This window comes from Clupea harengus, chromosome 7, assembly GCF_900700415.2.
Source record: "Clupea harengus chromosome 7, Ch_v2.0.2, whole genome shotgun sequence".
In the NCBI taxonomy this organism is placed as follows: domain Eukaryota; kingdom Metazoa; phylum Chordata; class Actinopteri; order Clupeiformes; family Clupeidae; genus Clupea; species Clupea harengus.
This window is the reverse complement of record NC_045158.1, coordinates 30,116,727-30,135,620: the sequence shown is the minus strand read 5'-3', so window position 1 is coordinate 30,135,620 and position 18,894 is coordinate 30,116,727. Positions and strand designations below refer to the sequence as shown.

The window sequence follows — 18,894 nt, the reverse complement described above, 5'->3', positions numbered from 1 at the left end:
ATGTTAACTTGTGGCCGCCGCCGTCTATTGTTGCTTGTGATTGAGACAGCATCCGTTAAATCACCACGGCTGTCATGCAGGTCATATGGTTGCTGGATGTCATTTGTGGATGTGGAAGTGTCATTTATATGTGTTTATCTTTTTTCAGTTTCTGACTGAGAGAGGTGTCAGTGAATCCTGTGAGGTAGTATGGGGGTGTAGATGGAGATCGAGGGCGTGACTTCGATGTGTCGTAAATGTGGAGGATCCAGCTGCTATGTCCTCATAGCTGCTGTGACCTCATCACTGACCTCATCACTGACCTCATCACTGACCTCTGACCTCATCACCTCATGACCTCAGGAGCGGAGAGCCTCTGATGCACGCCCAGAAAGTCTTGTCTCCTGAGTTTTTAACAGTAAGGCAGAAAGGAGAAGCAAGCAAGTCATAATAACAGGATGACATCATCATACAACATCACAGATTATTGTTGCACTGCGTGGGACAGACTCCCAAGCCATAATGAACCCTAACGCACATTTGCACACACACACACACACACACACACACACACACACACACACACACACACACACATTTGTGCCGTGAGCAGAAAACAAATCAAATCGACATCCTAATCGAATCTTCTGAAGATCAGATGGGGAAAAAAAAAACATTTGCTGTAGGCCTACATCTCTGAAAAATGGGGTTCTCTTAATCTTTTTTCTTTTAATCCTCTTGTGTGTTTTCATGCGCACGTGTGAAGATTGGTGAGGCTTGTGAGAATTTAGCTTTTGCTCGTTTTCGCTTCAGGAGGTCTCCCCAGGCCCTGCGTCTAGGCACCATGCCAGGGCAGGAGGACCAATAGCAGGGCACATGCGCGACCTCCTGCGTAATCCCAACTCAGTCTGGCTCTGTTTTTATCTCTGCCTCACTCTGATGTGTCCATCGGCAGATTTAATCCCCTTGATAAAAACACAAGCTCTGTCCATAAATACAGACAGTGTCAATAAAATACAGACTTTAAATCCAAGATCCCTGCATCTAAACCTGTATTCCACCCAGACCACAAGCTACAAGCGAGAATAATAACAATGTTCATTAATGTAAGTCTAATTTAAAATGGCAAAATCCAGGTCAGTTCCATAATTAAGGAAATTCAATAAGTTAGACCTACTGGATATGTGCGGACGGGCTGTTTGATCAGAGTTGTGAAATGACGCACTTTTCTTTAACTTCTAATGAGGAACTCTCTGGCTCACTTTACAATGGCGAAGTTTGAAATGTCGTTGTTTATGGTTGGATAAGCGATGAAAGTCAGAAAGTCTATAATAAAGATTATAAATATAACAGCAATACTCTTCCCTACATTCCTGAACTACAACAGCCAGCAGGGCCGTGACATTGCACATCACACATGACGTAGCCAAATACAGCGGTGACGTTTGATCTCTCCTCCCGTTGCCAAGCGCGAGTGTGTTCTCTCCAGTGGCTCGAGTGAAAGCGGGGACGTTCGCAACATCAGACCATGGACACGCCAGGAGTTGGCTGTATTGCACTCGCTGACTTGTGGTATTCTACATTCTGATGTGGCAATGAAATGGTGGTCTTCCTAAATGTGGATTAAAGGACACTGAGTTTCTGCATTTGGATTAAGGCGTCCGTCACAAGCGATTACCCTGTTTTTTAAAAAAAACATTTCAAGCGCTGCTCGTTTTTATTTTGTTCTTTTGTTTCTGAGGGGTGATTTTTACATTTAAGAATAATTCGACAACGTTACAAGAAACAGATTTTCTGAGAACTTCGTAGGCCACAGAAGCCAAACTAGCTTAGAAGGATGAATTCCATACGACAGGTGCCCTCGCGGGTGAAAAGCAAAAGGACGGAAACTCATTTGGGAGCGGAAAGAGAGCACTTTGAAAGACAGCAGGTATGGTGTTCATCAGCGTTCACTTCATTTCGCTCCAGTTGTGACTGCATCTCATAATTATTTCATTGGTGTCCTTACAAGCTACTATTGATTAGCGTACCCTGTTCTAGACTTGGCAAATAGGCTATATGTTAGTTGACTTACTGCATAATTACATAAACTAGCTTTGCCCCTGGCTATAAATAATATTATACATAGTAGTTCCACGAGGAATGCGGCGTTCGTTTAGGCCTATGCGGTTTAAACAACCACATCTTCCAGGTAAAGAAGTTAGCTATCATCGTGTAGCATGTCATGCAGCTCAGGTGTCAAGGTAGATGTTGATGACACCGGGGCGTGGATGTATCCCAGTAGGCTACATTGTATAGTTTAAGACTTTTTGTTCTGATGTCTTTCGTAAATGCTCTGAGGATATAGGGTTATAGGACGGTAGGCTGATGTGATAGCTGGCCATTTAGGTCCTGATACTTTTCATTTAGATTAGGCTCTTGCCTCAGAGTAGGCTATTGCTTTGCCTCGACTGGTCAGATGGCGAGTTTAACGTGTTGGAGGATCAGGAAAATACTGACATTTCCACTAGTCCCTGACAATCATGCTGTTGTATCTCGCATAACCAAAGTCAAACCATTTTCTGTTGATCGAGACAACGCAGGAAGCTTACGAAAATGAAAACCGGTCAGACGCGTTTATTTTTATCCCCAAGGAGGTGAGCTGGCAATTGCTCAGCGACGTCCAATGGGCGATCTGTATCATGGGTCCGTAGCGTACATTCTCCCACCTTCCTACCTACTTCCGCCTGCAGTCAGTGCATCCTCGAGACGCCTTTCTTTTTTTTGACGTACTGGGTTTCTCGTGCGTTGGATTCTCGAAACATTACATGACATAACAAGAGTTATCCCTTTTGAGGTAGAGCGTTTTTAGTAATGCTATACAATCTTTTATAAACGTTTAGGATAGGTTTGTGCCGTACAGTTATCCATAATGTCTTTAAAAGATCTTCAAATGGTTTGGCTATTAAGTTTAAAGATAAAAAAAAGAAAGAAAAGTAAGTATCGATAACAACACGTCGTTTTTAAAAGTAGGCCTTTGACAATTAACATAGATCTGGAGGATGCGACCAAAATGTGTATTTTTGATGCGTCGCCATTCACCACGATTGAGAAAGGCCTACTTTTAAAAACAATGGCAAGATGTGCCTTCAGCCTTAAACTGCTGCAGCTAGCCAGTCTAACCAGCCCGACTGAAACTAGCAGATAGCGTGCCTGATTCACTCCAGTGGGCTAAAGATGGAAACAATGGCCCATCGGGGCGGCTTTATGTTTCATCAGACACAGAAACAGTTTCTTCCCCCTCGCCGTCTCACTACTGAACAACTAACCCACTGTAGCATATATATTTATATTTATATATTTATCCCTGCACTTCTCGCACTCTGCACTTCTTCTTTGCACTACTGTTGTGCAACATTTCACAGCTACTGTATATAGCCATTCCGCCTTGTACATACTTTCTTAAACGCCTTAGTCCATTGCACTGTTGCACTGTTCGTTTGTTTGTATTGCATTGTATTGTGTTGTATATTTTTGTGTAAGCACACTGAGAGTCACTTTACCAAGTGAAATTCCTTGTTTGTGCAAACTTACTTGGCCAATAAAACCTGATTCTGATTCTGATCAAACATGCGGTTGAGCATGGACTATAGTATCTGACCAGAAACCCCATAACTTAAAAAAAACAAACAAACAAGTAGTCTTGAAAAGACCACACCACACACACACAAACCACACCACACCACACACACACACACACACACACACACCACACACACACACACACACACACACACACACACACCACACCACACCACACCACACCACACACACACACACACACTCATTCTACAGTGCTATGTACCACCCAACCACTCCATTGTTGTCACCTCTATTGTTTTTCCAGTATTATCAGCATTTAGGGAACAGCCAGACTCAGATTCAAATGTTCAGAGGCGTCAGGGATCGGAGACAATGGCCAGGGCATCAAGTCCAGCCAGTCCTGCGGGTTTTGATCTTCTGTTTCCTCCTTTTGTCTGGTGGTCCTTTTGTCATGTGTTCCTGAGGGACACTATGCCAATAACTACATGGTTAAGTTTGAAGAGGAAAAAGTATCCTACCATCTGTATATGTGTGTAGGGGAGTTGGCGGGTGTCCATCTGTATATGTGGGTAAGGGAGTGTATATGTGTGGAGGGGAGTGGGGGTGTATCTGTGTGTGTGTGTGTGTGTAGGGGAGTGGGGGTGTATCTGTGTGTGTGTGTAGAGAAGTGGGGGTGTATGTGTGTGTAGGGGAGTGAAAGGTGTCTTGGATGTTTCACATGAAAAACAATAGTGTAATTGGGGTAGATTACTGTATACAAATAATAGATCTTAAATGTCCTCTAATGTGATTTTTATACAGTACATTCAGAAAGAAGTCAGGCACCTTCACTTTATATTTAAATATATATTTTGTTATGTTGCAGCCTTATGCAAAAATTGCTTTCCCACTTATCAATATAAACTCAACACCCCCATAATCACAAAGTGAAAACAGGATTTTAGGATTGTTGGCTAATTTATCAAACAGGAAAAACTGAATCAGTATTCAGACGCTTTGCTCGGGTGCCTTGCGTCTCTCTTGGTCGTCTTTGAGATGATTGGACACCTTGGTTGGAGCCCATCTGTGGTGAATTCAGTTGATTGATTTGGAATCGGGGATACTGGAGCCTCCATCGCTTTGAGTGGGCGTGTTGTAGCGTGTGGAAATAGCATTTTCCAACTTTTATCGGTCGCGTCGCCCAAAACGGTGGGCTACGTCACAATGGATTGGCTCCCGTTGAAATGCATGGGATTAGAATATCGCGTCGCTCGTAACGGTGTCATGGGTTTGCACCGTAACGGTGAAGCATGGTGGTGGCAGCATCCTCACCTGCCTGACACCATCCTAAAGGTGAAGCGTGGTGGTGGCAGCATCATGCTGTGAGGATGTTTTTCAGTGGCAAGGCCTGGGAGACTGGTCAGGGGTGGCAGGGCGACTGGTCAGGGTTGCCAGGGCGACTGGTCAGGGGTGGCAGGGCCTGGGTGACTGGTCAGGGGTGGCAGGGCGACTGGTCAGGGTTGCCAGGGCGACTGGTCAGGGGTGGCAGGGCCTGGGTGACTGGTCAGGGGTGGCAGGGCCTGGGAGACTGGAGACTGGTCAGGGTTGCCAGGGCGACTGGTCAGGGGTGGCAGGGCCAGGGCGACTGGAGACTGGTCAGGGTTGCCAGGGCGACTGGTCAGGGGTGAGGGAAAGCTGAACGGAAGCGATGTCAGTCCCACCAGGATCTTCTGAAAGTTTGTTGTGATTGTTGGTAATGGAATCCCAGAAAATTGTAATTGGCAGAAATGTTGGTCCTCCAGAATAATCTGGCTTGCTGTGGTCGGCAGCTGTATGGCCCTGAGCCAGTATAATGCCATGGCTGAGTGGGCCGGGCGCAGAGATTACAGGAGTGAGTGATGGCAGGTGAGCTGGCCAGGTGAGCTGGCGTGATTGGGAAGGCAGGGACACATCCTGGCCAAATGAGCGTTACATAAGAACCCTTACACGTTGAGCTAAGGCGCGTTACATAAGAACCCTTACACGTTGAGCTAAGGAGTGTTACATAAGAACCCTTACACGTTGAGCTAATGAGCGTTACATAAGAACCCTTACACGTTGAGCTAAGGAGCGTTACATAAGAACCCTTACACGTTGAGCTAATGAGCGTTACATAAGAACCCTTACACGTTGAGCTAATGAGCGTTACATAAGAACCCTTACACATTGAGCTAAGGAGCGTTACATAAGAACCCTTACACGTTGAGCTAATGAGCGTTACATAAGTACCCTTACACGTTGAGCTAAGGAGCGTTACATAAGAACCCTTACACGTTGAGCTAATGAGCGTTACATAAGAACCCTTACACGTTGAGCTAAGGAGCGTTACATAAGAACCCTTACACGTTGAGCTAATGAGCGTTACATAAGAACCCTTACACGTTGAGCTAAGGCGCGTTACATAAGAACCCTTACACGTTGAGCTAAGGCGCGTTACATAAGAACCCTTACACGTTGAGCTAAGGAGCGTTACATAAGAACCCTTACACGTTGAGCTAATGAGCGTTACATAAGAACCCTTACACGTTGAGCTAAGGAGCGTTACATAAGAACCCTTACACGTTGAGCTAAGGAGCGTTACATAAGAACCCTTACACGTTGAGCTAAGGAGCGTTACATAAGAACCCTTACACGTTGAGCTAAGGCTTTTTGCAACCGGCCAGGACAGCTGTTGCAGACAGGCGGTTATAGGTGTCGAGATTTCTAGCCGTGTTGCTGTGAGTTGTTTGTGCAATAAAAACTGACTGCAGTCAAGGCTGATTGTTTGTTTTTGTTTTGACTTCCATTAAGAATAGAGCATTTATTTAGCATAGGTCACACATATATGTGTGTGTGTGTGTGTGTGTGTGTGTGTGTGTGTGTGTGTGTGTGTGTGTGTGTGTGTTGTCTGTATATACTCCCTCTGATGTTTATGCAGAATATATTTGTGTCTGTTCCTCTGTGTGTGTGTGTGTGTGTGTGTGTGTGTCTATGTGTGTAAGCACACACAGACACACACACCATTATCTTGTCTTGGGCATTAATAGCACATGCATTCCATTGAGTCTCCCTTGCACACACACTGTTTGTTTTGTGACAGCACAGTGTCATTTGTGGTCATAGAGGGTTGCAAAAGTGTGTGTGGCGTAAGCCTCTGGAAGTGTTTGGTGTAAGTGTGTGTGGCGTAAGCCTCTGAAAGTGTTTGGTGTAAGTGTGTGTTTGTGATGTTGATATTGCCACCGTTTTCTAGAAATCATTTATTCAGTGTCCCTTTATTAAAACAATGGCTTTCTCTGACACATTTTCAGTCTCTCTCTGTCTGTCTCTCGCTGTCTGTCTCTCTCTGTCTGTCTGTCTCTCTCTGTCTGTCTCTCGCTGTCTGTCTCTGTTATTTGCTACCTTTCCCCTCACCAGCAAGGTTAAATATCCCACATAGTACCTTCTGTTTGCGCTTCCTCTATCTCTCTCCTGTGCGTGTGTGTGTGTGTGTGACTGTGTGTGTGTCTGTGTGTGTGTGTGTGAGTATGTTTGGGTTAGCTACACCACCAGACACTGGCAGGCAACATGGTGCCCCTAAGCAAGCCTCTGTAGTCTCCATGGAAACCAGGAAGGCTCAGGAAGTGTGTGTGTGTTTGTGCACTTATTTATAAGGGGGTGTGTGTGTGTGTGTGTGTGTGCGCGTGCATGCGTGTTTATTTATAAGGGTGTGTGTGTTCTGGGAAGCAGAGGAGGTGTATAATGATAATGATCTCGGAGGGAGGGAGGGAGGGAGGGAGTGAGCGAGTGGGAGGAGGACCTCTGGGAGAACAGTAGGCTTGCTGAGCACTGAGCACCGGACCACATCGGAGCGCCGGACCACATCGGAGCGCTAGGAGAGACGCATGGGAGCGCCGCCCGACACCAGACATTAGTGCTGTGATGAACGAACCGCTCACGCTCATGCTGCTCTAAGAACAACAGGACTGATTCAACACAGTGTTTCACAGCAGAGTTTACATCGACCTAGCATTGAACCTGTTTGTGTTACATAGATAGATAGATAGATAGATAGATAGGGGTCATTCCACGCCAAACGGGACAATTAAAGGAAAATTCCCCACTCGACCATCTCAGATTTGGCTGAAAAAAATCAAGGTTGTTCATACACTTCTTAATATGAATAGTCCCAAATATTAGCTCTCTACTCCCAATAGTTTTGTCACAATAGGATGTTTTAGGGGGGAGGGGGTGCCAATACTTAAGACGCTTTTTGAGCAGCGTTTTGTGAAGAGCCATTTTCAAATTGCTATTACTAGAAAAGTATTTAAGCTAGCTCCTTCAAACTTTCTAGGCTTAAAATACGATACCATTACTTGAGAAATATGGACTTCCAAGGGTGTGGCTTGGGTATATCATAGTATTCGGGGTGCTTGAATTTGCGGGAACATTTTACACTATGCTCTGTCGTAGCATCTTTGAAGGACTGTGGAAAGCTCAATGTTAAAGCTAGAGACTTGATATTATACACATCATAAACTTACCTTTTGCTACCATTTGAATGTGCTTCCATAGGCCATTGAATGCTGGGCGTGTACAAAAATCCCATATTTTCAAAAAAATATTTTGAGAAAACGAGGCAGAACACCATCACATATTTTTGATATGTTAAGAACAAATATCTAATCTTTCCAAAAAAAATTGTTTCATGTTGGTAAATGCTGTCATTTTTTTGCTATAGCATGCCAAAAATGGCACAAAATGGGTTTTCATCCATTTTCAAGCTTTAATATCTTCCAGCCCATTCATCACATAAGGACAGTTTTTTAATACAACATACGAAGCATACATAGGAAGGTCTGTGTATAATATCAAGTCTCCAGCTTTAACATTGAGCTGTCCACAGGTATTCAAAGATGCTGCAACAAAGCGTAAAGTAAAATTTTCGCGCAAATTCAAGCCCCCCGAATACTATGATATACCAAAGCCACACCCTTGGGAGTCTATAGTCTTCAAGTAATGGTATCATATTTTAAGCCTAGAAAGTTTGAAGGAGCTAGCTTAAATGCTTTTCTAGTAATAGCAATTTGAAAATGGCTCTTCAGAAAACGCTGCTAAAAAAGTGTCTCAAGTACAGGCACCCCCTCCCCCCTAAAACATCTTTTTGTGACATAACTATTGGGAGTAGAGAGCTAATATTTTGGACTATACCTATTAAGAAGTATATGAACAACCTTGATTTTTTTCAGCCAAATCTGAGACGGTCGAGTGGGAGCCATTGTCCCGTTTGGCGTGGAATGACCCATAGCTTAGATAGATAGATGGATACTTTATTAATCCCGAGGGAAATTTAGGTCATCCAGTAGTTTATACACATATACACTTATACACTTATACATATACACTTATACACCTACCCTCACCGACATACATACATAAATCACATATACATACACATAGGGAGAACATTTCCACACAGAGTGTTTCCAGATACAGGAAAGGGGTCTGACCCTAATGTACAGAGTGCAATGATTTTGACAGTGTCGGTGTCCAGGAGGAAAGTGATCTTGTGCTGCTGGTGTGGATAGTGCAAAAAAAAAAATATAATGTTCCTAGGCCTAGCATTGAACCTGTCTGTGTTACATAGACCTAGCACCGAACCTGTTTGTGTTACATAAGCCTAGCACCAAGCCTAGTGTGTTTGTGTTACATCGGCCTAGCACTGAACCTGTTTGTGTTGCATAGACCTAGCACTGACCCTGTTTGTGTTACATAGACCTAGCACCGAACCTGTTTGTGTTAGACATATGTTGTGCCCATTAGTCAGTAGTGTCCCTGTGTCCTTGAGAGAAAGTGCAGACAGGTTCGGGCAGCATAGTCTCTGTCCCATGCCCTCACTACTCTGCAGCCCATACTAAGGCACAGTGACTCTACCAAGTTTGGAAGATCTGGCTTTTTTAGCCTCTCCTATGCTAAAAGGCTTTAGATGAGTACCATTTACAGGCCTCTCTCTCGTTAGTCTGAAAGTCTCTGAGCCATTTGTCACTTTACACTTGAAGGCAGATGTTTCCCTTTCCCTCAATCTCTTTGTCAGCACACCACAGCTACATTTGCAAGCTATGTAAGGAGCACGGTGTTTCCCTGTAGCAGGATCATGATGCAGGTCGGACTTGTTCTTGGGTAATATATTATTATAAGAGACGTAGCTGTTCCTGATTGGACCAAAACAAGGCAGACGATCTGATCTCAGGTCTGGTTACGGTCGTTTTGTGTGAGGAAAAGTGAGGCATTTCGTTTTCCAGGACATTCTCAGAATGGGAAATGATTAGTCATGCAGAGGGGGTCAGTGTGTGTGTGTGTGTGTGTGTGTGTGTGTGTGTGTGTGTGTGTGTGTGTGTGTGTGTGTGTGTGTGTGTGTGTGTGTGTGTGTGTGTGTGTGTGTGTGTGTGTGTGTGTGTGTGTGTGTGTGTGTGTGTGTGTGTGTGTGTGTCATGCAGAGGGGGTCAGTGTGGCTGATGACTACCTCTCCTTGTCTGTCGAGTCGTTTGCATCATTTCCCTTCACTCAAAAGAGAGGCCTGAAAGAGGTGTGTGTGTGTGTGTGTGTGTGTGTGTGTGGAACAGTGTCAAGGTTATCCCCTGAAGCGGTGTCCCACTCTACTGTCAGTGGGTAATGAATACCATGTCCCTTCACTATGGAGATGGATGGAAGAGGTGTGTGTGTGTGTGTGTGTGAACTAGAGGGAAAGGTGACCCAGTAGAAGATGACCCCCATACTCCTCAGGGCAGATAGATGACCTCATACTCCTCAGGGCAGATAGATGACCTCATACTCCTCACAGCAAATGAACCAGGCCAGATGGAAGTCCGTATTAACAAATTGATGGGAAGATTTCGGTGGATCTGAGATGAGCAGGACAGTGGGTACATTTAGTTTAAATGAATGGCTTTAAGTCCGCAGTAATGGTAGACGTTTCATAATCTTTACTTCTTCTTATGTTATCTTTCACTAGTGCCTGAATCGTAACCCACACATGCTATTGTATGTGAAGACTCAATTGTGATCCAAGTGTGTGTGAGCACATCCATACAGTGGCTGCTGTGTGGAGAAGTCTTTGGGTTTCATTCACTCAGGTGCACAGCAGTGTTGCAGTCAACCCGCTCTTATCTGAGCAACCGCTAACTGCCACGCTAACCACTGAGCAACCACTAACTGCCACGCTAACCACTAACTGCCACGCTAACCACTGAGCTAAAGTGCTAGCGGATCACACTGAGCAGATGTAGCTTGTGTCCGTGAACTCCAGTCTAAATGTGTTGAACCTGAATGGAGCTGTCATGGCAAAAAGTGACCGGGCGCAAAAAAGCGCTGGTATAGCAACTGTCACTCAAGAGTCGTTCGAAAGCCAATATTACACCCGGGCTCTTTTTGGCGCGCGGTCACTTTTTGCCATGACAGCGCCTCAGATGTAGCTTGTGTCAGTGAACTCTATGGTAGTCTAAATGTGTTGAACCTGAATGGAGCCTCTGATTCCCTCCGTCACGATTAATGACGGAGAACAGCCAGGCGGTGGGCCGCTCAAACTTCGCGGCGTGAACCAAGCCCAGGGTGTTTCCCCCCCGGATAATCCTGGTGGCCCTTTCAGTTTAGTTTACAGAATGACCCAACGCACCTTAATGCTTACATCTGCAGGAGTTCATCTGTTCACTAAACCAGTGTAAACTTAATAATTCTGTGCGTAACGTTTTATACTATTCTATAATATGAGGGGATTGCCCCTGGGGTGAAATGAAGCTCATTATCAAGCAGAAGTGTGTGTGTGTGTGTGAATCAAGCCACTTCGCCAGGTCCTGTCGGTTGCCACCTAATGCCATTGTTCGGTTCACCTTTGCTATCTCTGTAAAACGTGTTCCTTAGCAGTGGCATTGTTACGTGTGTGTGGTGTGTGTGGTGTGTGTGTGTGTGTGTGTGTGTGTGTGTGTGTGTGTGTGTGTGTGTGTGTGTGTGTGTGTGTGTGTGTGTGTGTGTGTGTGTGTTCCCTAGCAGTGGCATTGTAACGGGTGTGTGTGTGTGTTCCTTAGCAGTGGCATTGTTACGTGTGTGTGTTCCTTAGCAGTGGCATTGTTACGTGTGTGTGTGTGTGTGTGTGTGTGTGTTCCTTAGCAGTGGCATTGCTACGTGTGTGTGTGTGTGTGTGTGTGTGTGTGTGTGTTCCCTAGCAGTGGCATTGTAACGGGTGTGTGTGTGTTCCTTAGCGGTGGCATTGTTACGGGTGTGTTCCTTAGCAGTGGCATTGTTATGGCTGTGTGTGTTTCTTAGCAGTGGCATTGTTACGTGTGTGTGTGTGTGTGTGTGTTCCTTAGCAGTGGCATTGTTACGAGTGTGTGTGTGTTCCTTAGCAGTGGCATTGTTACGGGGGTGTGTGTGTGTGTGTGTGTGTGTGTGTGTGTTCCCTAGCAGTGGCATTGTTACGGGTGTGTATGTTCCCTAGCAGTGGCATTGTAACGTGTGTGTGTGTGTTCCCTAGCAGTGGCATTGTTATGTGTGTGTGTGTGTGTGTGTGTGTGTGTGTGTGTGTGTGTGTTCCCTAGCAGTGGCATTGTTGTGTGTGTGTGTGTGTGTGTGTGTGTGTGTGTGTGTGTGTGTGTGTGTGTGTGTGTGTGTGTGTGTGTGTGTGTGTGTGTGTGTGTTCCCTAGCAGTGGCATTGTTACGGGTGCGGAGGAAAGTATTGTCGTTGGGTTTGACCATGAGGCAGGTGTGTGTTTACTGTGTAGCCTAGCGGTGTGTGCCTGAGCTTCTGTCATGGGCATGACTGCATCATTAGCAGATAAGCCCTGCTAGCATATCCATATTAGCCTCCTCGTAGACAGATGTAAGTCTTTTTTTGGTGCTGTCTGTCTGTCTGTCTGTCTGTCTGTCTGTCTGTCCCTTCGCGCTGCTAATGGAGAGCCGCAGTCACACCTCTCTGCTGTATCTGACCTTGACGGGCACAGTTGGAGCTGGGGGTTTGTGTGTGTGTGTTAGTGTGTGTGTGTGGGGGGGTTTGTGTGTTGAGCTAAGCTGATAAGAGGGGACAATAAAGACCGGCTGCTGCGCAGGCGGCGTTAGCTCCCATAAAGGCTAGGAGTCGGTGGTGGATGAGTGCGGAGAGCGCTCAGCACGTTAGCCTGTAAGCTAGCTGTTACCTTATAGCGCTTAGCACGTTAGCCTGTAGCTAGCTGTTACCTTATAGCTCACAGCAGTTAGCCCGTTAGCGGTTAGCTTCCAGCGCTACAGCGAGATGTCGAAGCATGTGGACCTGCTGCAGTGGGGCCGGGAACAGCAGGTAAGGTGGGAACCACCAGGGCTGAGGCATGCTGGGATGGAACTGTGTTAGGGGGTGGAGCAGGACCAAAACTCATGTAGGATAAATACATAGCAACAATAGACCCTTTCTCTTATACACTCGCTCATACACGTGTGCGCGCACACACACACACACACACACACACACACACACACACACACACACACACACACGGCACAATAGTCCCTTCCTCGATCTTTATCCTAGATTTACTATCTTGATTATGGTCTTGCATGCTCTTTTTTTCTCTTATACACTCGCTCACACACACACACACACACACACTGTCACTTTCCCATTCTGTCCACCTCTCTCTACTCATCTGTCTTTCTTGCTATCGTCACGTCTGTCTGGTCTTGGAGAAGCTGAAAGTAAGACTAAAGATGTGTGTGTGTGTGTGTGTGTGTGGTGTGTGTGGTGTGTGTGTGTGTGTGTGTGTGTGTGTGTGTGTGTGTGTGTGTGTGTGGTGTGTGGTGTGTGGCTCCCTTGTCATCCAGCTAAAACCTTCTTGATGTTTGTCTGCCTCTCAGAAGGCACAGCTGTCTCCGACGACCATGTGCAGTTAGCACCGTTAGCATGCGCGGGTAAAGACCAATGTGACCTCCTCATGTCCCTTATCACCTGTGCTGTTGTGCCACTCTGTGTTATCTCGGTATGCAGGTGTGTGTGTAGGCGAGAGAGAGAAGTGGGTGTGTTGATATTTCTGTGTGCGTCTGTGTGCGTCTGAGAGTGTGTGATTGTGTGTGTGTGTGTGTGTGTGTGTGTGTGCATCGGAGAGTGTGTGATTGTGTGTGTGTGTGTGTGTGTGTGCATCTGAGAGTGTGTGATTGTGTGTGGCGGAGGTCAAACTAATGGCAACCAGCAGTGATGTCTAATCGGTCCAGGGTCCAGTCAACGCCCCCCCCCAGCTCATATCCTTTCTTTTCTTCTTCTGCTCTCTTTCCCCTCGCCCTCCCCCCCCCCGCTTGCTCTCTCGCTCTCTCTCCCCATGTTCCCTCTCTGTCTCATGCCATCTTTGACTTTCACTCTCAGTCTTCCTCTCCCCTCCTCGTCATCCTCAGTCTTCCTCTCCCCTCCTCGTCATCCTCAGTCTTCCTCTCCCCTCCTCGTCATCCTCAGTCTTCCTCTCCTCTCCTCGTCATCCTCAGTCTTCCTCTCCTCTCCTCGTCATCCTCACACCTCTCAGTCTTCCTCTCCTCTCCTCGTCATCCTCTGCCTCCCGTCTTACTTTCTCCTCATTGCCACTAATCATTTCTATTTCTCCTTTCTCTATCTCTCTCTATCCCTCCCTCCCTCCCTCCCTCCCTCCCTCCCTCCCCTCTCTCTTTCTCTGGGACGGATGGTTGGTGTGCCTGTAGCAGTGGGGTTCTCTGGCCATCTGTCATCCTCTCAGTGCCAATGTCTGGCGTAGCTCCAGGCCCGTCCCCCCGTCCCGCTGCCCAGCTCTGCTGCCTTTCTCTCCCCACAATCATCACATTGTCCTGGGCTGCTGGTCCAGATCCGTCCCCCCCCCCCCCCCAGTGCCAACCTCCCCTACCTCTACCCCCCACCTCAGTGCCAACCCCCTCTACCTCTACCCCCACCACAGCCACTAATGAGCCTCCAGGCTCACCGAGCCTTGCTCTGGGTCTCTCTCTCTCTCTCTGTCTCTCTCTCTCCCTCTCTCTGTCTCTCTCTCTCTCTCTCCTCTGTCTCTCTCTCTTTCTCTCTCTGTCTCTCTCTCTCTCTCTGTCTCTCTCTCTCCCTCTCTCTGTCTCTCCCTCTCTCTGTCTCTCTCTCTCTCTCTCTCTCTCTCTCTCTCTCTGTCTCTCTCTCTTCCTCTCTCTCTATCTTTGGCCCTTCTCTTCCGCTATGTCTCTGGAACTAGTTTCTGTCAACTCCTCTCTTCAACCTTTCAGTCTGTACCTCTGTGATCATCATCATCATCACTCTCTTTCTTATACCCTTCCTCTCCCCTTCTCTATTTCTCCTTCCTGCTCTTTCTCGAGTGGAAGCTGGATCTCCACCATCATGTCATGTTGGATGAATTCTCTCTTGTAATGTTTTAGTCTTGACTTGAGTTGTAGTTGGAACTCTGTGAACCAGGAAGTGTGTGTGTGTGTGTGTGTGCATATGCCTGTGCATGTGCCGAGATGTCTGGGTATTGGCGACCCACTTTTGGGGGGAATTTAAGGAAAATGTCCTCTGTAGACAACAGGTGTTTGTTACCGCCCCTTTGTGTTGGTCAGTGTGTGTGTGTGTGTGTCAGTGTGTGTGTGTGTGTGTGTGTGTGTGTGTGTGTGTGTGTGTGTGTGTGTGTGTGTGTGTGTGTGTGTGTGTGTGTGTGTGTGTGTGTGTGTGTGTGTGTGTGTGTGTGTGTGTGTTGTTGGCTGTCTGTCTGTGTGTGTGTGCATGCTGGGGGGGTGGTGGAGTGAATGTGAAGGCCAAATTTCTAGATTCTAATGTGAATACTTGTGTTTGCTCACGCTGCATACCAGCACTGGTGAAAGAGTGTGTGTGTGTGAGAGAGAGTGAGAGTGTGTATGCATGTAGGGGCACGGATGTGAGGAAGGGGGAGGGATGTGTGAATGGAGGCCTGCATGAAAGAACCATTAGCGGTTATACAGTCTTACAGTCCTGCCCACATACATAAACATACACACATATAAACATATATAAGTATGTGTGTGGATGCTTGTTTATCGAGGAATGGGAGCATTTTAAGCAAGATCATATATATGTATGTATATTAGTTTTGTTTTGTACAATTTCAGAGTGAACAAAACATGCAAACATGTGGAGATTTGAGCTCTTTGAGCCTGTTTACACTTGGGTTTAAAATGTGTTTACACTTGGGTTTAAAATGTGTTTACACTTGGGTTTAAAATGTGTTTACACTTGGGTTTAAAATGTGTTTACACTTGGGTTTAAAATGCGTCTTGGGCGATCAGATCACGAGTGGACAGCGCTAAATAAACGACCACCAAGACTCATTGCGATCCGTCCGATCACTCAAACCACCCAGTCGATTGTTTTCCTCCGATGTGGCACAGATAGGATATGTATTATGAATGTGTAAACAAGAAAACTCTTGTGCAATAAGGGCTCTCCTCTTCCTTCTCTGCCTTCAAATAAGACCGATATAAAGACCACTGAAGATGCTTCGGGAAGCGATAGTTTGTTATTTAGTTTGCGTCCATCGCAGTGCCGGCTGCTTATTTATGAAACGGGTTACGGCCGGCTCGTGTGACCGCAACCTAAAAGATTGGGAGGTAGACGACAGACAAAGTTATCTTTCTAAATGACTGGTATTTACTCAGTCCATACATACGGGGTATAAAGGAACACAAGACTCGTCCTAGGGGGTTTGATGTCTGTATGCTGAGACAGAGCCACCGGTGTCCACAGGTCCTTTTACCCCCCCCCCCCCCACCTCCCCAGGCCAACGGGACCCCTTGGAGACGCATGATACACACACACACGTGTGAACAGCGATGTGTCTTGGAGACGCATGATGATACACACACACGTGTGAGCAGCGATGTGTCTTGGAGACGCATGATGATACACACACGTGTGAGCAGCGATGTGTCTTGGAGACGCATGATGATACACACACACGTGTGAACAGCGATGTGTCTTGGAGACGCATGATACACACACACACGTGTGAACAGCGATGTGTCTTGGAGACGCATGATGATACACACACGTGTGAACAGCGATGTGTCTTGGAGACGCATGATACACACACACACGTGTGAACAGCGATGTGTCTTGGCTGTCTGTTCGTCCACGATGCATTTTAAAACCAGGTGTAAACACAGCCTCAGATACCTTTTTACCTTTTAATTAAGGTCTCAGACTTTAATCGGCCTGTTAGGGCTTTAGTTAGAAAAGGCCAGACGATGCACATTTCAAAGCTTTATAAAAACTCTGCCCACCAGCTGTCTAGCACTCTGACAATGACAAATAATTGATGCCCACATTGCAGTATAAAGCCATAAGAAGATAGCAGGGCGTTTTGGGGTGCCCAAACATTTGTGTGGCGCTGTAATCTGTACTGTTATCTGTATTGTGATTTTAGTTTTAATGGGGTTTGATCGTTTAGCCTGAGCTTCAAGCTTTACTGGGGCAGTTTTAATAAGATGCTATTTTCAGAGTGGGTGTGTGTCTGTGAGTCAGTTGAGTGCATATGAACATCTGAGAGTGTGAGGGAGAAGCTGGGTGTGTGTGTGGTTGTGTTTTAGCGCGCGCGCGTGTGTGTGCGTGCGTGTGCGTGTGCGTGTGCGTGTGTGTGTGTGTGGTTGTGTTTTAGCGTGTGTGTGTGTAGTTGTGTTTTAGCGTGTGTGTGTGTGTAGTTGTGTTTTAGCGTGTGTGTGTGTGTGTGGTTGTGTTTTAGTGTGTGTGTGTGTGTGTGTGTGTGTGTGTGTGTGTGTGTGTGTGTGCCTGTGTGGTTGTGCTTTTTTGTCTGGTCTGTGGTCAGCTTAGGTCGGCTCGGCTCAGCTGTGTGTTTCGTGTTGATTGTGTTTTATGTCAAAGGGCCTGAAGGGCATCGGAATGCCTCTCACTCTCAGGTCATCTCCCCCTTGGGTGCTAGCGTGTGTGGTTGGGTGCTACCGTCTGTCCCGTACCTCAGGTCCTTCTCTCCCCCTTGGGTGCTACCGTCTGTGTGTGTGTGTGTGGTTGTGTGTGTGTGTGTGTGTGTTAGGGCTGTCAAAATGGCTAAAAAATGACGTTCGAATATTCGCTTTAAAAAAACACATATATTCGAACATATTCGAATTTCTGGTTGCGCATTAGGCACGTCAATAACAGGACAATTAATACAACGAGACATAACTACTTGTATAGGTCATTTATTTAAGTTTAAACATATTTAACAACATATTACCTACACAAAAATATGTAAATTAACTAATGGCCAAGACCGCAGAGCTTGCACACACTCGCACTCTTTCTTTCTCCCTCTCTCTGCCTCTCCCGCACCGCCTCGCTCTCTGCGCATAGCGGTTTAAATGAACGACAACAAGGGATACGGTACCTCGGTTCCAGTGCTTCACAGAACTCACTGAACCCTATCCCATCCACCACACTGGTCAGCCTCATGTCCTTGCATATGAACGAAATCAATTTTTGCGTGCAGGCCTCCTGTCGTGCCGCAGGCAACGAACTTGTGACGGACGGCGCAAAATATGTATCCAAACGTGGCTGTTTCGCTGAAGTTCCACATATTATGCCGTATTCACTTGGATGCACATTTTGGAGATGTAGCCTCACGTTGCTAGTTGTTGAATGGTAAGCTAACGCTAGCTTACATAGCTTACACACTACTTTATCTGTAGGCTCAACAAGTTTACAATCAACTGCCCAAAATCCGAAATATTTCCAGACATAGGGGGGTTACAATCACTTTCTCTGCTGCGGTCAAGCAGGGTTCTGCACTTTCTGCCATCTACCACCAAGTCAACTGTCAGCAGTGAGGCAACTTGTTGAGCCTACAGCTAAAGTAGTGTGTAAGCTAGAGTTAGGTTACCATTCAACAACTAGCAACTTGAGGCTATATCTCCAAAATGTGGAGATGTAGCCTCAAGTTGCTAGTTGTTGAATGGTAAGCTAACTTTAGCTTACATAGCTTATACACTGCTTTAGCTGTAGGCTCAACAAGTTTACCATCAACTGACCAAAATCCGAAATATTTCCAGACATCACTCTTTAGATGTTTGGGGGTTACAATCACTTTCTCTGCTGCGGTCAAGCTGGATTCTACACTTTCTGCATCTCGCAAGTCAACTGTCAGCAGTGACTCTGTGCCAGACAGTGAGACTCCTGTGACCTGTCCCTGATCTCAGGCGCGCGCCCACCCGCAAAGCAGACAGTGCTGCCGCTGTTTTTTTGTTGTTTTTTTTTTACATTCGAATATTAATTTTCACATTCGAAATTCTATTTTTAACAACTATTCGAATATATATTCGAATTTAGAATATTCGTTGACAGCCCTAGTGTGTGTGTGCATGTGGTTGGGTGTGTGTGT

At 46.2% G+C, this 18,894-nt stretch overlaps 1 protein-coding gene across 1 annotated transcript in view; it reads left to right on the top strand.

Moving 5' to 3' along the window:
* The first annotated feature begins 1,368 nt into the window (after positions 1 to 1,368).
* The window catches only part of hip1rb (huntingtin interacting protein 1 related b), a 57,080-nt gene continuing 39,554 nt past the window's right edge, over positions 1,369 to 18,894 (top strand). The window contains exon 1 of the mRNA XM_042708353.1: positions 1,369 to 1,909. Coding sequence (XP_042564287.1) covers positions 1,817 to 1,909 — 93 coding nt within the window. The 5' untranslated portion in view covers positions 1,369 to 1,816. The remainder of the gene's footprint in view (positions 1,910 to 18,894) is intronic.